This window comes from Medicago sativa, chromosome 3 (assembly GCF_051527215.1).
Source record: "Medicago sativa cultivar Bolivia chromosome 3, Bolivia_mono, whole genome shotgun sequence".
Lineage (NCBI taxonomy): Eukaryota > Viridiplantae > Streptophyta > Magnoliopsida > Fabales > Fabaceae > Medicago > Medicago sativa.
This window is the reverse complement of record NC_140751.1, coordinates 81,163,787-81,178,646: the sequence shown is the minus strand read 5'-3', so window position 1 is coordinate 81,178,646 and position 14,860 is coordinate 81,163,787. Positions and strand designations below refer to the sequence as shown.

Below are 14,860 nucleotides of genomic sequence, written 5' to 3'. Positions count from 1 at the left end.
TTACTTAATATTAACGTTTCGCAAAGTAGAGGTACTCAGTGTTTGGTTCAATTGAATAACAAACAAGCTCCAACAAGTTGGTTACATACCTCAGCAAGCAGAAATAAAATAGAAGTTCTACTCAACAAAAGAAAAGGTATTAAATGATAAAAGAGTACTAATTACACTTACCTCACCAATTCTTTTCAAAAAATACTCGGAACATTATGCAGTTCAAGGGGGGAAATGTAGAAGAATGTCAAAAAAACATAGATACTGATTTCTTGAATCAGAGTAAAGACTTATTCGTAAATTTTGATGTTTTTCTCGGTCTTTCTTCTTGCGGTGACATATGGAAGCAAATAATATGAACCAGCATGAGCTCTTGCAGACATAAGTTGACACAATATATTGCATAACAGAAGACCCTTAACATAAACACCATTTTTTACCAACTCTTGAGCACAGGTATCATGTCAAGTTAATAGTACTGGCCATGCACAAGGTTGCATACCCATCATAACATAGGCCAGGTTCTTAGAACATAAATACACCCAATTTGACCCTGAATAGCATGTAATATGGTGTTCGGCACCTCATGCTAGAATTCTTCATAGTAAGGGCCTCAACTCAATGTCAAATGTGTGAAAATCTCCGAAGTCACCAGAAGTCATTGCACGAACATTTCCCATCCTTAAAATGGTGATATCTTTTGACATCTCGAACATAAATTTCCCTACTTGTTATAGCACTGATGAGCTTCAGCACAGTGTGACAATCTCCGCAAACACGAAGATTTTTAACTATACGTATAGTAGTCCCTGGAACAGCCTTTAGAAGGCCGTAGGCCAGAGCCAACCTCTCACTATGCCAGAAAAGTTGTCTTTCCTTCTCTTGTTGATCCATGTCAAGTAAAACTGAGCTAGTATCAGGAACATAACCCCTTCTCCTCATCTCTGAATCTAATTTCGTCATTAAACCTAGTATCTCATCCTTCGTTGGTTGAGATGCCTCTCCGGCATGAAACACCTGGAATTCCCTTCCCACGTCAACGCAGCTATAACCTGGCACCTTTTTTACTTCCTTGACAGCCATTAACTTCCGAACCTTTGAAACATTCTCCCACATACCAGCTCCGGCGTATATATTAGATAACAATATATAGCTGGAAGGGTCTTCTGGTTTTAAATCCAATAAATGATCAGCAATTCTAACTGCCATCGTAGTGTTACCATGGTGCTTACAAGCACTAAGTAAAGCAGCCCAAGTAGGTTCATCAGGTTTGACTGGCATTGTTCTGATCAGATTCTCTGCCTCCTCAAGGTGCCCCGACCGACTAAAAAGATCCAGCAAACAAGTATAGTGCTGCAAAGACGGCCTAATTCCAAAATCTTCAACCATGGACTTGAACAAAGCACGACCCTTGCTAACTAGACCAACATGACTGCAGGCATAGATCAACCCAACAAAAGTCACCTCATTTGGTTTAACCCCAGCCAAAACCATGTCATCATATAAAGTTAATGCCTCCTCAGCCAGCCCATGCTGAGCAGTGCCAACAATTATCGAAGTCCAAGAAACGACATCCTTTCTTCTCATCTCACAGAATATATACTTCGCAGCAACAACGTCACTGCATTTGGCATACATATCCACAAGCGCGTTGCTTATAAACAAGCAAGATTCATATCCAAGAGCTATGACTACACCATGCACCTGTTTCCCAAGCTCCCAAACAGCTGAATTAGCACAAGCACCAACCACACTCGAAAGAACTAAAGGGTCAGCTATACTAACCCCTTCACGCCTCATTTCAACGAACAAGTAAAGTGCATCAGTTGCATTCCCACTCTGAACCAACCCAGATATCAAAGCAGTCCAACCATACAAATTCTTAAACGGAGATTCTCTAAACAGCTGTAAAGCCTCAAGCTTTCGTCCACTTCGTGCATACCCAGATATCATCGCAGTCCAAGAAATCGAACTCAATTCAGAAATCGAATCAAAAACAGCACGCCCATAATCAGGCAACTCAAATTTCGCATACATATCAACAAGCGAAGACTTAACAACATCATCTTCAAAAAAAGGCGAGAGCAAGAAACGAGCATGGAGTTGTTTCCCTTGCTTGACATGAACACTACCCAAGTTAGCACAGGCCTTGATGAGGGAAGAGAAAACGAAGTGATCCGGCTGCAACCCTTCATGGAGAATGGGGAGTGAGATAGAGAAGGCTTTATGTGGGAGGTTAGAGAGGTTGCAGGCGGAGAGAACAGTAGCCCAAGCGACGTGGTCTCGTTGAGGCAATGCGTCGAACAGTTTGAGCGCATCTTTGAGGAGGCCACATTTGCCGTATGCGTCAATGAGAGTTTTGGGGAATGGATGGTGGTGATTAAGACCAGATTTGATGATTTGTGCGTGGAGTTTCTTTGCAATGAATGGATTCTTGCGTCCCAAGGAAAAGAGTTGAGATTTGAGTGCGAGTACAGTGGGAGAGTGAGAGAATGACATTCATCAACGTTGTTATTTTGTCAAGTCGTACGTTAACCCTCGGAGTTGGTCGGATGATGTAAGTTTGATTTCTTCAATTATTCACAAACCCCTTAAATTTTTTTCTCTCGAAAGAAACCCCTTAAACTTTTGAAAATTACATATTGGTTCGTAACAATTCGGAAACGATTTGAAAGTTAACTCCTTATCGCCCAAGTTATGACTTACGACCCAATCCGCGCTTATACATACTATTGAAACCGAATCAAAAACCACCATTTATGTTTCAATTCTGTTTTCTTACACTTTCTCTGCCTACTCCAACGAATCAAAGTTCATCAAAATTCGTCAAACTCAAGCAACAAATCAAACTCAAACTACAATTAAGTGTTTAAAATCTTTAAGTCTATGCATTCCTTTGCATTTTATATGTTAGGGTTTTTGAAGTTGGTAAATATAATATTGAATTTGAATATTGTTTAGTTATTTGGTGGTTATTGGTCAATTACAAGGTTGATTTAAGATGATCCTTCAAAACAACAAGATTGTAAGATGTATTTGACTTTTATTTTAGTAGATATTTAAACGTTAGATTTTTTTTAGTTTTATTTTTAATAAAAGTTACTTAAAAAATAAAATTTGTTGATATGAACTTGCCACGGACACATAAAAAACAACTTTGTAAGCACATTTTGATGAATAAAGGTAACATTGCAAATATTATACTCCCTCCGGTCCTATTTATAAGAAAAAATTGATTTTTTAGATTCATTGAGTAATTGATGTATCTTGTCTAAGATATAGACCAAATACATCATTTATACAATGAACCAAAAAAGTCAAATGTTTCTTATAAATAGGACCGGAGGGAGTATATTATTTAAAAGACCATAATATTATAAAATAAAATAAAAACCTAAATGATTGGCTTATTACAAATATATAACTTACGAATCATATGATGTATTTGACGTATATTTGTAGAGATTAAAAAAATTTACAATCAACTCACTTGAAGAAGTGGTTCAATGATTTTGACTTGAGATCTTGGTGTGTACTCTTATCAAGTTTGTTTAATTTTTTCGAATTTCAATTTTAAGATAATAGATTATATGAGTTTTGAGACATCCGTAAATGGACGGTAGAATTAGATACTCCAAATTAATCAATTTGTATATATGCCTAAACACTATATATCTGACTTTGTGACTTTGAAAGACAAATTCCACTTGAATGACATAACTTTTTGATAACATTTATGTTATTAGTGCAACTCTAAATGAAAGAGGATAATGGATGAATAATTAAAATAAATTATTTAAACGAGAAAGAATAATTGATTAAAAAAGATACAAGAACAGTGTTACCAATATCACCAACAGTTATATCACCCTTTGAAAGATTACACGACACACCTCGATCCCACATGCTCACTTTTAGAGAAATGATATTTTTACAACCACTTTTTGACAACTTTTGGACAACTTTCTCTCTCATACTCACATTTTGTTGTTATCCTCTCTCTTCCTTTTTCTCTCTCCATTGTTTTTGACCAATAAGAAGTGAGAAAAACAAGGTTGTCAACAAAGTTGTCATCAAATGGATGTCAAAATATCATTACTCCACTTTTAATTGCAGAAAAAATATATTTATTTTCTTACTTCTTATCTAAACACGGTCAAACATCTATCGTGGAATCCTTACCAACTTTCGGCGATTTGGATATACATATATTTGTGATGATGAGCAATTTAAGTGAAAGATGAATTAATTAATACATAAAAATGTATCAGCTTAAATACCTAAGTTTGTCATTTAGCTAGACTAGATGCATTTTCACTTGCTCGTTTGCGTCGACCGTCGAGTGATTTTTTTTTTTGCACAAATCAAAATGGTATATATATATTAACATCAACGGTGAAGCTCCCTGCACAAGGAGTGCAAGAAACACCACCGATCAAAGTTTACAAATACAAAGTGCCACTGAAAAAAGAGCACCAGGAAAACAGACAAAATAAAAATTAGTGGACACCCATACAAGGTAGCGGATGTTTCCACCAGTCATGATAACAATAACTAAAGATTGGCTGTTTGGCTTTCAACCACAAAAAAGAGAGCAATTTGACCTTCTCAACTAGAACCAAAGGAGTTGACACCATATTTTTGAATGTACGGTTATTACGTTCCTTCCAAATCACCCAAACACAAGCGAACCAAGTGACCTTAAAGAAAGAATGAGTACCTCGCGGCATGCCCGCCATGAAAGAACACTGAATAAAATGATCACGTATCTGTAAAGGATGAACGACCGAGAGCCCCACCCAATTCCAGACCTGAAGCCACAAAGCATATGAAAAATCACATTCAAGAAAAAGGTGGTTAACAGTTTCGGATGCTCCACACCCGGATACACACTCCAGGTCGTTGACATGAATAATGTTTCGCCGCAATAGATTATCTTTTGTTGGAATCCGGTTACGCAAGAGACGCCACACAAACAGAGACACTTTCTCAGGGATAAATCTGTGCCAGACATCATCAACAAAAGTCCTATTCACCTGTTCACCTGAAGAAGTGAGAAAGCGGTAGGAACCCCGCACCGAATAGCCATGCACAGGATCTAAAAGCCACTGCCACGTATCAGAAACATCATCCTGCAAAACAACGTTAAGTAACACTTCGGAACACACCCTGACACTCTCCTCCTCCCAAGCTAACAAACGCCTCCTCCATTCCCACGCCCCTCCCTCCGTCTCCCCACCTAACCTCACCATCTCCTCCACCGTGCAATCCTTATTTACGGCTAAATCAAAGAGTCGAGGAAATTGGAAGCGCAATGGCGATCCCCCAACCCAATGATCAAACCAAAATAAAGTTGAACGGCCATCTCCAACAATCCTACGGACGTTATTATCAAACCAACTCCCCACTCCCTCTCCAACCCCTCCTCGGACATGACATAAAGTCCGCCACCACATAGAATCATTCCTTCCCCCCTCCCTCAACCGGCCACCTAACTCCCCATAACGGGCCTTCAGAACACGATACCACAACCCCTCTTTGTCAGTCAACATCCTCCAACACCATTTTCCCAACAACGACATATTAAACTCACCTAACCTCCGAACCCCCAACCCACCATCCTCCTTCGGAACACAAACAGAGTTCCAATTTATCCATGCTATTTTCCTATGATCCTCACCACCCCCCCAAAAATTTTTTTTAAATATAGATTCAATAGAAGAGATAATACCTGCAGGAGCCTTGAAAAAGGAAAGAAAGTAAACCGGAAGCGAAGACAGGACAGATTTCAACAATATCAAGCGACCACCAAATGAGAGAAATTTATTATTCCACGAGGACAGGCGAGCAGCTATACGATCAATAACCGGTTTCCAAAAACTCAACTTCCTGGACTCCCCCCCAATAGGAAGTCCCAAATAAAAAAAAGGAATGGTCCCCGTTCTACAATTCATCACCCTAGCCGCCTCTATCAACCAAGAATCGGAAATATTAACACCAGTTAACATACTCTTATGGAAGTTCACCTTCAGCCCCGATAATTCTTCGAACAAAAGTAACACCGCACGCATTGAACGCACGTTCTGCCAACTCTTCTCACCAATAATCAACGTGTCGTCGGCGAACTGAAGATGAGTAAGATTAACCTCGCCCATGCTGCCCACTCTATAACCCGTGAACCTATTCACACCCACCATAGCCTCCATCAAGACGTTGAAACCTTCGGCAGCCAACAAAAATAAAAACGGCGAGAGAGGGTCCCCTTGACGTAGACCGCGCTCGATCGGAAACTCATCCGTCGGACTACCATTAACAAGAACCGAGGCCATTGCCGTTCCTACACATTCTGAAATCCACTTCCTCCATAGAGTTGGAAAATTCATACTAGCCATCACAGAGTCAAGATATTTTAAGTCCACTGAATCATAAGCTTGACCGTCCGTCGAGTGATTCTTGTTTCAAAAGAAATTAAAAATAATAAGACAGTGCCACAGCCCACAAATTCTCGTGCACAGATATATATTCTATGAGATCGATGTTGGAATATTTTGTTGAGTATTTTATTTAATTATTATGTTTCAATATAATTAATTATTTGGGTTAATATTTATGTTTTGAGTTTGCTACAATAGACCCATTTATTTTTATGAAAGTTTATTTTAGTAATCAACACTTTTTTATTTGGACAAAAGTATAAGTCGTTTTGTCCAAATGAAAAGAGTAGGTCTATTGTAGCAAACTCTTTTATATTACTTTTTTGGGTGTTAAAAGTTAAATATAAACCCCTTTATATTTAACTATACGTATTAATTATTTCAGTGGAATGGTCTAACTTCTTCAAAAATAATATATTAGTCATCATAATATATAGGCCATAGTCTTCAATACTCTAGAGAGATCACATATTGTCTCTTTCTTTCATTTGAAGAATGTACAAGGCATTCCCTCCAAAAAAGAATGTACAAGGCATAAGAAGCCTCGATTGACGAAGATCACAAGCCAACAAATGTTTTTTTTTTTAAGAAACTAAATTAACCCACCAAAATTAACATCGAGGAGAATTAAACGAGACTTTGAAGATGAACACACTCACATGTACCAAGTCAGTAAATGAATGTTTGTTATCCATATCTCTTTTGTGATTGTTGTTAAAAGATTTTCAAAATTAGATCCAAGTTAATTTGTATACAATCGTTAGAATCCATGACATGTTGATTTATAAAGGATATTAGAAGTTTTTAGTAAAAGATAAATGATTAAAATTTGAAAAAAAAAAGGATCAAAAACAAATTTTTAGTAAAATATAAACGAATATATTTAATGAATACCTTTAAAAAAATTCTGATTTCTTTCTATCAAATTTTTTTTGCTGCTTTCTCATATGAACAAATCATAAAATATTTAATTTTGTCATAAAAATAAGAAAATATTGTTACAATTATATTTAGAATAAAATAAAAAAATCTTATTTTGGTGTTAATCTCCAAGTACAAATGTAGTGTACATCCACCCTGGACACTATTTGATGCGAATATGCACAAAGACGATATTGCTGATTCAATACATACATACACGTGTCACACTTTCAGTTTATATATCATACAACGTTGTTTGTCTCTTCCATCAACTTTTTCATGCGAGTTTGTAGCTTTTTGATATATCTCACACATCATCATCACATTTTTTCTTCCTCAAAGTCTCTGTGAGAAAAAATGGGTACGGTTTTGCAACATGCTGTGGTTTCAGAGAAAGTGAATAACCAACATGGTTGCTGCAAATCAGGGCCAGGTTATGCTTCCCCTCTTGAAGCCATGTCTGGTCCCAGAGAAACCCTTATTTATGTCACTGCTGTCTACACAGGTACCAAATACTATGTTCCTAGGGTTAAATAAAGTTGGTGTATTTGGTCTAAAATATCTTTTCTCTTTGAATTCTTGTTTTTATTTGTAATATTGATCAATTGAATTTTAGTGATTTTGCATGTTGAGTGAATACAGGGACAGGAATAGAAAAGCCAGATTATTTGGCTACTGTGGATTTGGATCCAAACTCTCCAACTTATTCAAAAGTGATCCACAGGCTACCTGTTCCTTATGTAGGTGATGAATTGCATCATACTGGCTGGAATTCTTGCAGCTCTTGCCATGGTGATCCATCTGCACAGAGAAGATTTCTCATCGTACCTGGAATTGTGTAAGACCCTCTACACACTTGCTTTCTCTGAAATTTTTAAACATAAAGGACAATTCAATTAATGGAATTCAATCGATGGTTAATGGATATAACAGGATATTGTAGCTCATTAACCATCCACTTGACACAATTATCCATAATTTTAAACTTTAACCACGGTGTTCAAGTGTATGTTTGAACACAAACTATGCTTGGTTGATGATTAAAGAGTTCTGACACTTTGTTATACTCCCTCTAGTTCTATTTATAAAAGATATTTGGTTCAATAAAAGATGATGTATCTGGTACAAAATTTGGACCAGATACATCAACTTTTGTTGACTCAAATGTCTCTTATAAATGGGACCAGAGGGAGAAGGAGCATTCGTTACCCATCTCTGAATATAATCAATTACATATTTAAATTGTGCTTACCATCTAATTTGTTGTCGAAATTTTTGTAAAAATAACACAACTCTTTTAATATTACTACCTTGTGTTGTAAACTAAAAGTGAAGTTCATAATATTTCAGATCAGGTCGCGTATATGTGATTGACACCAAAACAAATCCAAGGGCTCCATCTTTGCACAAAGTTGTAGAGCCAGAAGATATCTCAACGAAGACTGGGTTAGCTTATCCACACACATCTCATTGCCTTGCTTCTGGTGAAATTATGATCTCATGTATTGGAGATAAAGACGGAAATGCTGAAGGAAATGGATTTCTTCTTCTTGATTCAGAGTTTAATGTCAAAGGAAGGTAATCATTTACATATTTGATTGAGAAATGCAAGAATGCTTACTGGCGTGCCTAAAATACTCATGGGATCGAACATTATATGATGTTGCATCTTCAGAAACAGTTCTAGTTGGAACTATTTATTTAGTTAGCATTTCAATATCTTATTTTCTAATTATATTATCTTGTATCTTGCTTCACGTTGGTTAGGTGGGAGAAACCTGGGCATAGTCCATTATTTGGGTATGACTTTTGGTACCAACCGCGGCACAATACCATGATTAGCACATCATGGGGTGCTCCTAAGGCTTTTTTACAAGGTTTCAACTTACAGCATGTCGCTGATGGACTTTATGGGAGGCATCTCCATGTATACAACTGGCCCGGGGGCGAAATAAAACAAACACTTGACCTTGGTGATAATGGGCTTTTACCCTTGGAGGTATGTATGTTGTTCAAAATAATCTGCGAGATGTTGCGGATGCATTTTTTCGTTATGTTTTTCTGTATCTGAAGTCTGTTAGAATTAGTTGGAGTTTGGAATTTGTTATCAGTAGTTGCAAGTTAGTTACTGTTATTTGCAGCCGGTTCAGATTTATTAACTTAGTTAGGATCACTATATAAAGTGTATCCTACACTCATTGTATTCATCTTTGCTCATTTTATCAGTTCCAAACAATCAACTTTATCTCAATTTATTTTTCTCTTTGTTGGGCTTAATCATGCTTCTCGACCATGTTTGTTAATAGATTTGTGTGATTTAACTATAAATTGTACCCTATTCCACCTCCTCCCTAACTTGTAGTTGTGAGCCATTTTGCAAATGTTGGCGTGCTTCATAACTAATACACCTTGATTGCAGATAAGGTTCCTGCATGATCCTGCTAAAGATACAGGTTTCGTCGGGAGTGCATTGACAAGTAACATGATAAGATTTTTCAAGACACAAGATGGAACATGGAGCCATGAGGTAAATCAAATGGACTTTAGTATTTAAGCTCTTTTGGATAGTTTTTGTACTTCAACTCATGAATATTATCAATAGTACTTACAGACTAAGCTTACTTGCAGATTGTGATATCGGTGGAACCACTGAAAGTGCAAAACTGGTTTCTTCCTGAAATGCCTGGGCTTATAACTGATTTTCTGATTTCTCTTGATGATCGGTTTCTGTACTTCGTAAACTGGCTTCACGGGGATATAAGACAGTATAACATTGAGGACGTTAAAAATCCTAAACTTACTGGTCAAGTATGGGCTGGTGGCCTTATCCAGAAAGGAAGCCCTGTAGTAGCTGTTAAAGACGATGGTGAAACTTGGCAATCTGATGTGCCCGAGATTCAGGTTATTGATATTTCGATTTTTCAATGCTTAGTAATCCTAGCGTCAAACTTATTACATAACACATGTTTGAGTACCCTGCATTGTCTTTATGAAATAGATCTATACAACACCGACACTTCAGATAATCGACGTGTATGGTGTCCAATAGGTGTCAGTGTCTCACACCGTTATGCATTATTTGCATTCTTGGAACCTCAAAATTATATATGTGATGTATGCAATGTTGGTTTTTCAGGGGAAAAGGTTGAGAGGAGGTCCTCAGATGATTCAATTGAGCTTAGATGGAAAGAGGCTGTATGTTACCAACTCACTGTTTAGTGCTTGGGATAAACAATTTTATCCAAAGCTTGTAGAGCAAGGATCTCACATTTTGCAGATTGATGTTGATACTGAGAATGGTGGTCTGAAAATTAACCCAAATTTCTTTGTGGACTTTGGAGCTGAGCCTGATGGTCCTTCTCTTGCTCATGAGATGAGATATCCTGGTGGTGACTGCACTTCAGATATATGGATTTAAGCATACTTTTCATCATTTCATTTCATTGTAGGAATGAAATGTATCTTTGGTTTAGTTTAAACTTGAAACAAACAATAATAGAAATAATGTATTGTTCATCTTTAATGATTAGCAATGGACTGGAATTTACATGTGTTATATTATAGGGTTAATTATGTTTCTAGTCCCTATAAAATAGCGACCTTGTAAGTTTAGTCCCTACTTAATTTTAATAGCATTTTTAGTCCCTATAAAAAAAAATTTACTTATAATTTTAGTCCCTGCTAAAACAAAGTTTGATTAATTATCCTTAAACTCTTAAATTTTTGAACGATTTTTTTGAGACAAGATTAGAACACTATGAAAGGTTCGTTTACTAAAATTTAGAATTTTCTGACATGAAATGAATTAAATATGAATTTCTTAAAACGACAGAAGTTAAAGATAAAAAGTAATAAAATCTGGATGTAGAAATCAAATTTTGCAATAATTTTTTGCGGACGAACTTTTAGTAATGTTCTAAACATGTCTGCAAAAAATTGTTCAAAAATTTAAGAGTTTAAGCATAAATTAAACAAATTTGAATTGAGTAGGGACTAATACTCAGTGCAGAAAAACAAAATTAAGGACTAAAAATGGTATTAAAATTAAGTAGGGACTAAACTTACAAGGTCGCTATTTTATAGGGACTAGAAACATAATTAACCCTATAATGGCCTATGAACCACTTATACAAGCACGCGATACAACACTGACTCGTAAACATTAAGAATAATTTAGAAGTATAAAACGAAGGTTAATGAATGTAGCTCCATGTGTTGGTGTCCGTACACACTTTCAGTCATGGGTGAATGACTATGTTTGGTATGCATCCTGGTAATGCCATTTCTTTAGCTTCTTAGAAGGAAAAGAAATTACCCAAATGTGGTGGAAGGCTGGATTTGCATGTCAGGTTGGGCGCTATATCTACATTGATCTGAATCCAACGATCATCAACATGGTATCACTTTTTATACCACCGTAATCATACAACCCGTTCTTTGTTTTTTTTTATTTTGAATAAACTCTTTTAAATGCTGTTGCAAATCTTACAACTTTGATGATATCCCCCGCTCTATTACTACTGCTGTCACCTACTTCTATGCCACAGTGGAGTAAAAGACAATTAAATTGAAAAGAGAATATACACATACAAATTGTGGGAATAATAAAGGTCTGATAGCCTATAAACTAGAATAAAAACGAAATTTGGACCCTTACAAAGTTACAATTCAATTGAATGAAATTATTGCAGAAACCATCATGAGTGGATGACATGAAAAATAAATTAAAAAGGAAACACTATCACTTTGGACCTTTGGCAACGTGATTTATGACTTTTTTTTTGTTTTTTAAAAGGAAAGTGGTCTTTGCCACCCTCTTTTAGGCAAAAACAAAAGGCTGCAAATGATGTCTTTGTCGTGAAAATTATCCTTAATCACAGCAGATAATACGGGAATTGGGGCCCTACAGGTTTAATAGCCGGTCTTGTAGTTGAGTTGTATATCCTCTCTTTGGTATGTGACTGTGACAGTGTATATGTGTGTGACCATACTAAATGCTACGAAAATTTAGAGGTTACATTATATGACATGCACATGCATCCCATAACTTCTTATGTCCATGTATGAGCCTTTAAATTCTCAACATTTTCCTTCAGTTTTTGTCGGTAGAACGGAGCTGCAGCTCAATACACAGTAACTTCTACTGTCGGCAAAACAATATAATTCTAGACTGTAAAAATAAAATTGTCACACCTTTAGTTTTTTATAAATAAAAAACCTGCACTGGTTTAGCTACAAAATAGAAGAGTAAACCAACAAATTCGTTTCTAACTTTGTTGGACGTTGTCAATTAGGTCTACTAAGACTATGAATATTTTAAATAGGTCGTTGACGTGTCAAATTTTACTCATTTTAGTTGTTATTAGAGTCAAGGTGGGACTAAAATGATGATAAGGGGTTAATATATGGATATAATAGATAGTAAGTGGTTAAATATAAGGACCAACTTAACAGATTAATTGAGTGAGATATTTTTAAGATATTCATAATCTCATAGACTTATTTGATAGCATCTACAAAGACATATAAAATGCTTAGCTATATATCACAAAGTACATGATAAATGTAAACCAAGAAATAGGCATAATGAACAAATCAGAAAATATGCTAAATTTTAACTATGAATACTTTTGTTCAAGTAATAAGTATATATATTATCATCATAAACTAACAGTGTTACTGAATGGATTATACACTATCTAATTAAATGTATACTTATAATGATCTTCATCTGCAAAACCAACACTAGGATCTTTCCCTTTTCTCATTGTTTCCCTTACATTCTCAATCCTTTCAAGCATCCCTTTCAATGCTAAATCAAATGCATCTTCAAAATTATCTAACTTAGACCTAGGATCTGCATAAACTATTTTTGGAATAAGCTCTATAACCTCTTCTCTCATTGCAATAACCTCCTTCTCTGGAATTGCCAACAACACCTTCTCAAGATCAACATTCCATTCTTTCACATCCTTCACAGGTATATAAACAGAATACTTAGTTCTGGTTTTTGGTAAATGCCACTTATATTGTGAATAAGCTGTACCAGGATGGAAAAACACAGGAATACAACCAGCTAAAATTGAATCAAAAATTGATCTTCTTGTGTATGAATCACCAGAAGGTTGCAAAGAGAACACAGAATTTCCAAACACCTTCATAACATTAACAGGATCATCACATTTCTCTCCACCATAACTACAATCAATGAATTTGCAAAACCTCGAACCACGACACTGTTCAATAATTTTCCCCCTAAGTGAATCTTCATTTTCAGGCCTTGGTGCTCCAGTGAAAGTAAACAAAAATTCCCTCTTTTGATGTCTAATTTTACTCTGCCATTGCAAAACATCATTATCCATTGAAGGATGAAATGAAGTTGGATAAGGTATAGCATAATCATTATTCCATGAACTACCTTCAACTGCTAACATTGACATATTCATAGATTCAGGTAAAAACCTAAACTTACTACCCCAATAAGCCAAATCATCAAATTGTCTTCTAAAATCCCAAGAAATTCTTCCAGAAATAAGAAAATGATCCCTACCCCACATTTTCTTCCACTCAGGTTTTTCAACCAACCAATTAACAAGTTCAAAACCAGATGAATCTCTCACAGTAAGATTATTAACCCAAAGAAAACGACTAATATCAAGACCAATATAAGAAGGAACAAAAACTGCAGAAGCTAAAGATGAATCATTTGTCAAACATTCATAGCTTTTCATCCTATTGTGAAAAATAACCTCCAACAGAAACTGGTTTGTAGCATACCAAGTATTGTTTGGGACAAGAATTTCCTTAAAGTTTTGATTTTTAACCTCAGGACCTAAACCCATGTTGTCCATGTACGGACACATGTTTGGTTTGTCGGTTCCTCTAGTTAAAAATTGACAATTTTGAAGCAAATATTGGTTGAAACGAGAAGGGAGATTTTGAATGAAAACATAGCGACCAGTGCATGAATCTGAGACAAACGTGTTTGGTTTTTTGGTGAGTGAGAAAGTGAGGATATTGTTGGGACTATGAAATGTGTGAGAATAATCAAAGCATAGAAGTAATGAACATAAGAGAAAGGAAATGAGAAATGCAAACCAGAGTTGATGATGATTATTGTAACTTCGAGAGATCATTGGTGTTTTTTCCATTGATCTTGTTGCAAATCAAAATTCTAAGTGTGAGTGAGTGTGTGTTTGACTGAGAGTCAGAGAAACTTAAAATGAATTAAAGTTTGTGATCATGCTCATAGAATCGGTACCAATACAGTGTCCATTGGTCTTTTCATATTATATTGGTTTTTTTTTGTCACTGGACGAAGTGATAAAGACTATCGGCAATGCATGATATAAGGGGTCGGGGTTCGAATCACAAAAAATCAATTTCTCTACACATAATGTGTGAGCTCCAGTCACTAGGTTATTTGACAAAAAAAAGACTATCAAAACTCACACACACGATATATTTAACATAACAATTTCACCATTGTCAATTAAGTTAGACTTTACGGACAT

At 35.9% G+C, this 14,860-nt stretch overlaps 4 protein-coding genes across 4 annotated transcripts in view; 1 reads left to right on the top strand and 3 right to left on the bottom strand.

Moving 5' to 3' along the window:
• The window catches only part of LOC146940813 (uncharacterized), an 82,675-nt gene extending 76,256 nt beyond the window's left edge, over positions 1-6,419 (bottom strand). The window contains exon 1 of the mRNA XM_085754574.1: positions 4,547-6,419. Coding sequence (XP_085610700.1) covers positions 4,547-6,383 — 1,837 coding nt within the window. The 5' untranslated portion in view covers positions 6,384-6,419. The remainder of the gene's footprint in view (positions 1-4,546) is intronic.
• On the bottom strand, positions 17-2,857 carry LOC146940814 (Pentatricopeptide repeat (PPR) superfamily protein). The gene has a single exon (XM_085754580.1). The coding sequence runs from the start codon at positions 2,488-2,490 to the stop codon at positions 640-642; it is 1,851 nt and encodes a 616-aa protein (XP_085610706.1). The 5' UTR covers positions 2,491-2,857; the 3' UTR covers positions 17-639.
• A 1,261-nt stretch (positions 6,420-7,680) lies between the features above and the next one.
• On the top strand, positions 7,681-10,902 carry LOC146940812 (selenium-binding protein 2-like). The gene is made up of 7 exons (XM_085754573.1): positions 7,681-7,851; positions 7,989-8,184; positions 8,697-8,924; positions 9,114-9,345; positions 9,766-9,873; positions 9,975-10,247; positions 10,483-10,902. The coding sequence occupies exons 1-7, from the start codon at positions 7,704-7,706 to the stop codon at positions 10,762-10,764; spliced, it is 1,467 nt and encodes a 488-aa protein (XP_085610699.1). The 5' UTR covers positions 7,681-7,703; the 3' UTR covers positions 10,765-10,902.
• Positions 10,903-12,974: 2,072 nt separating this feature from the next.
• LOC146940811 (putative xyloglucan galactosyltransferase GT14) lies at positions 12,975-14,659 on the bottom strand. The gene has a single exon (XM_085754572.1). The coding sequence runs from the start codon at positions 14,495-14,497 to the stop codon at positions 13,046-13,048; it is 1,452 nt and encodes a 483-aa protein (XP_085610698.1). The 5' UTR covers positions 14,498-14,659; the 3' UTR covers positions 12,975-13,045.
• Between the last annotated feature and the right edge of the window lie 201 nt (positions 14,660-14,860).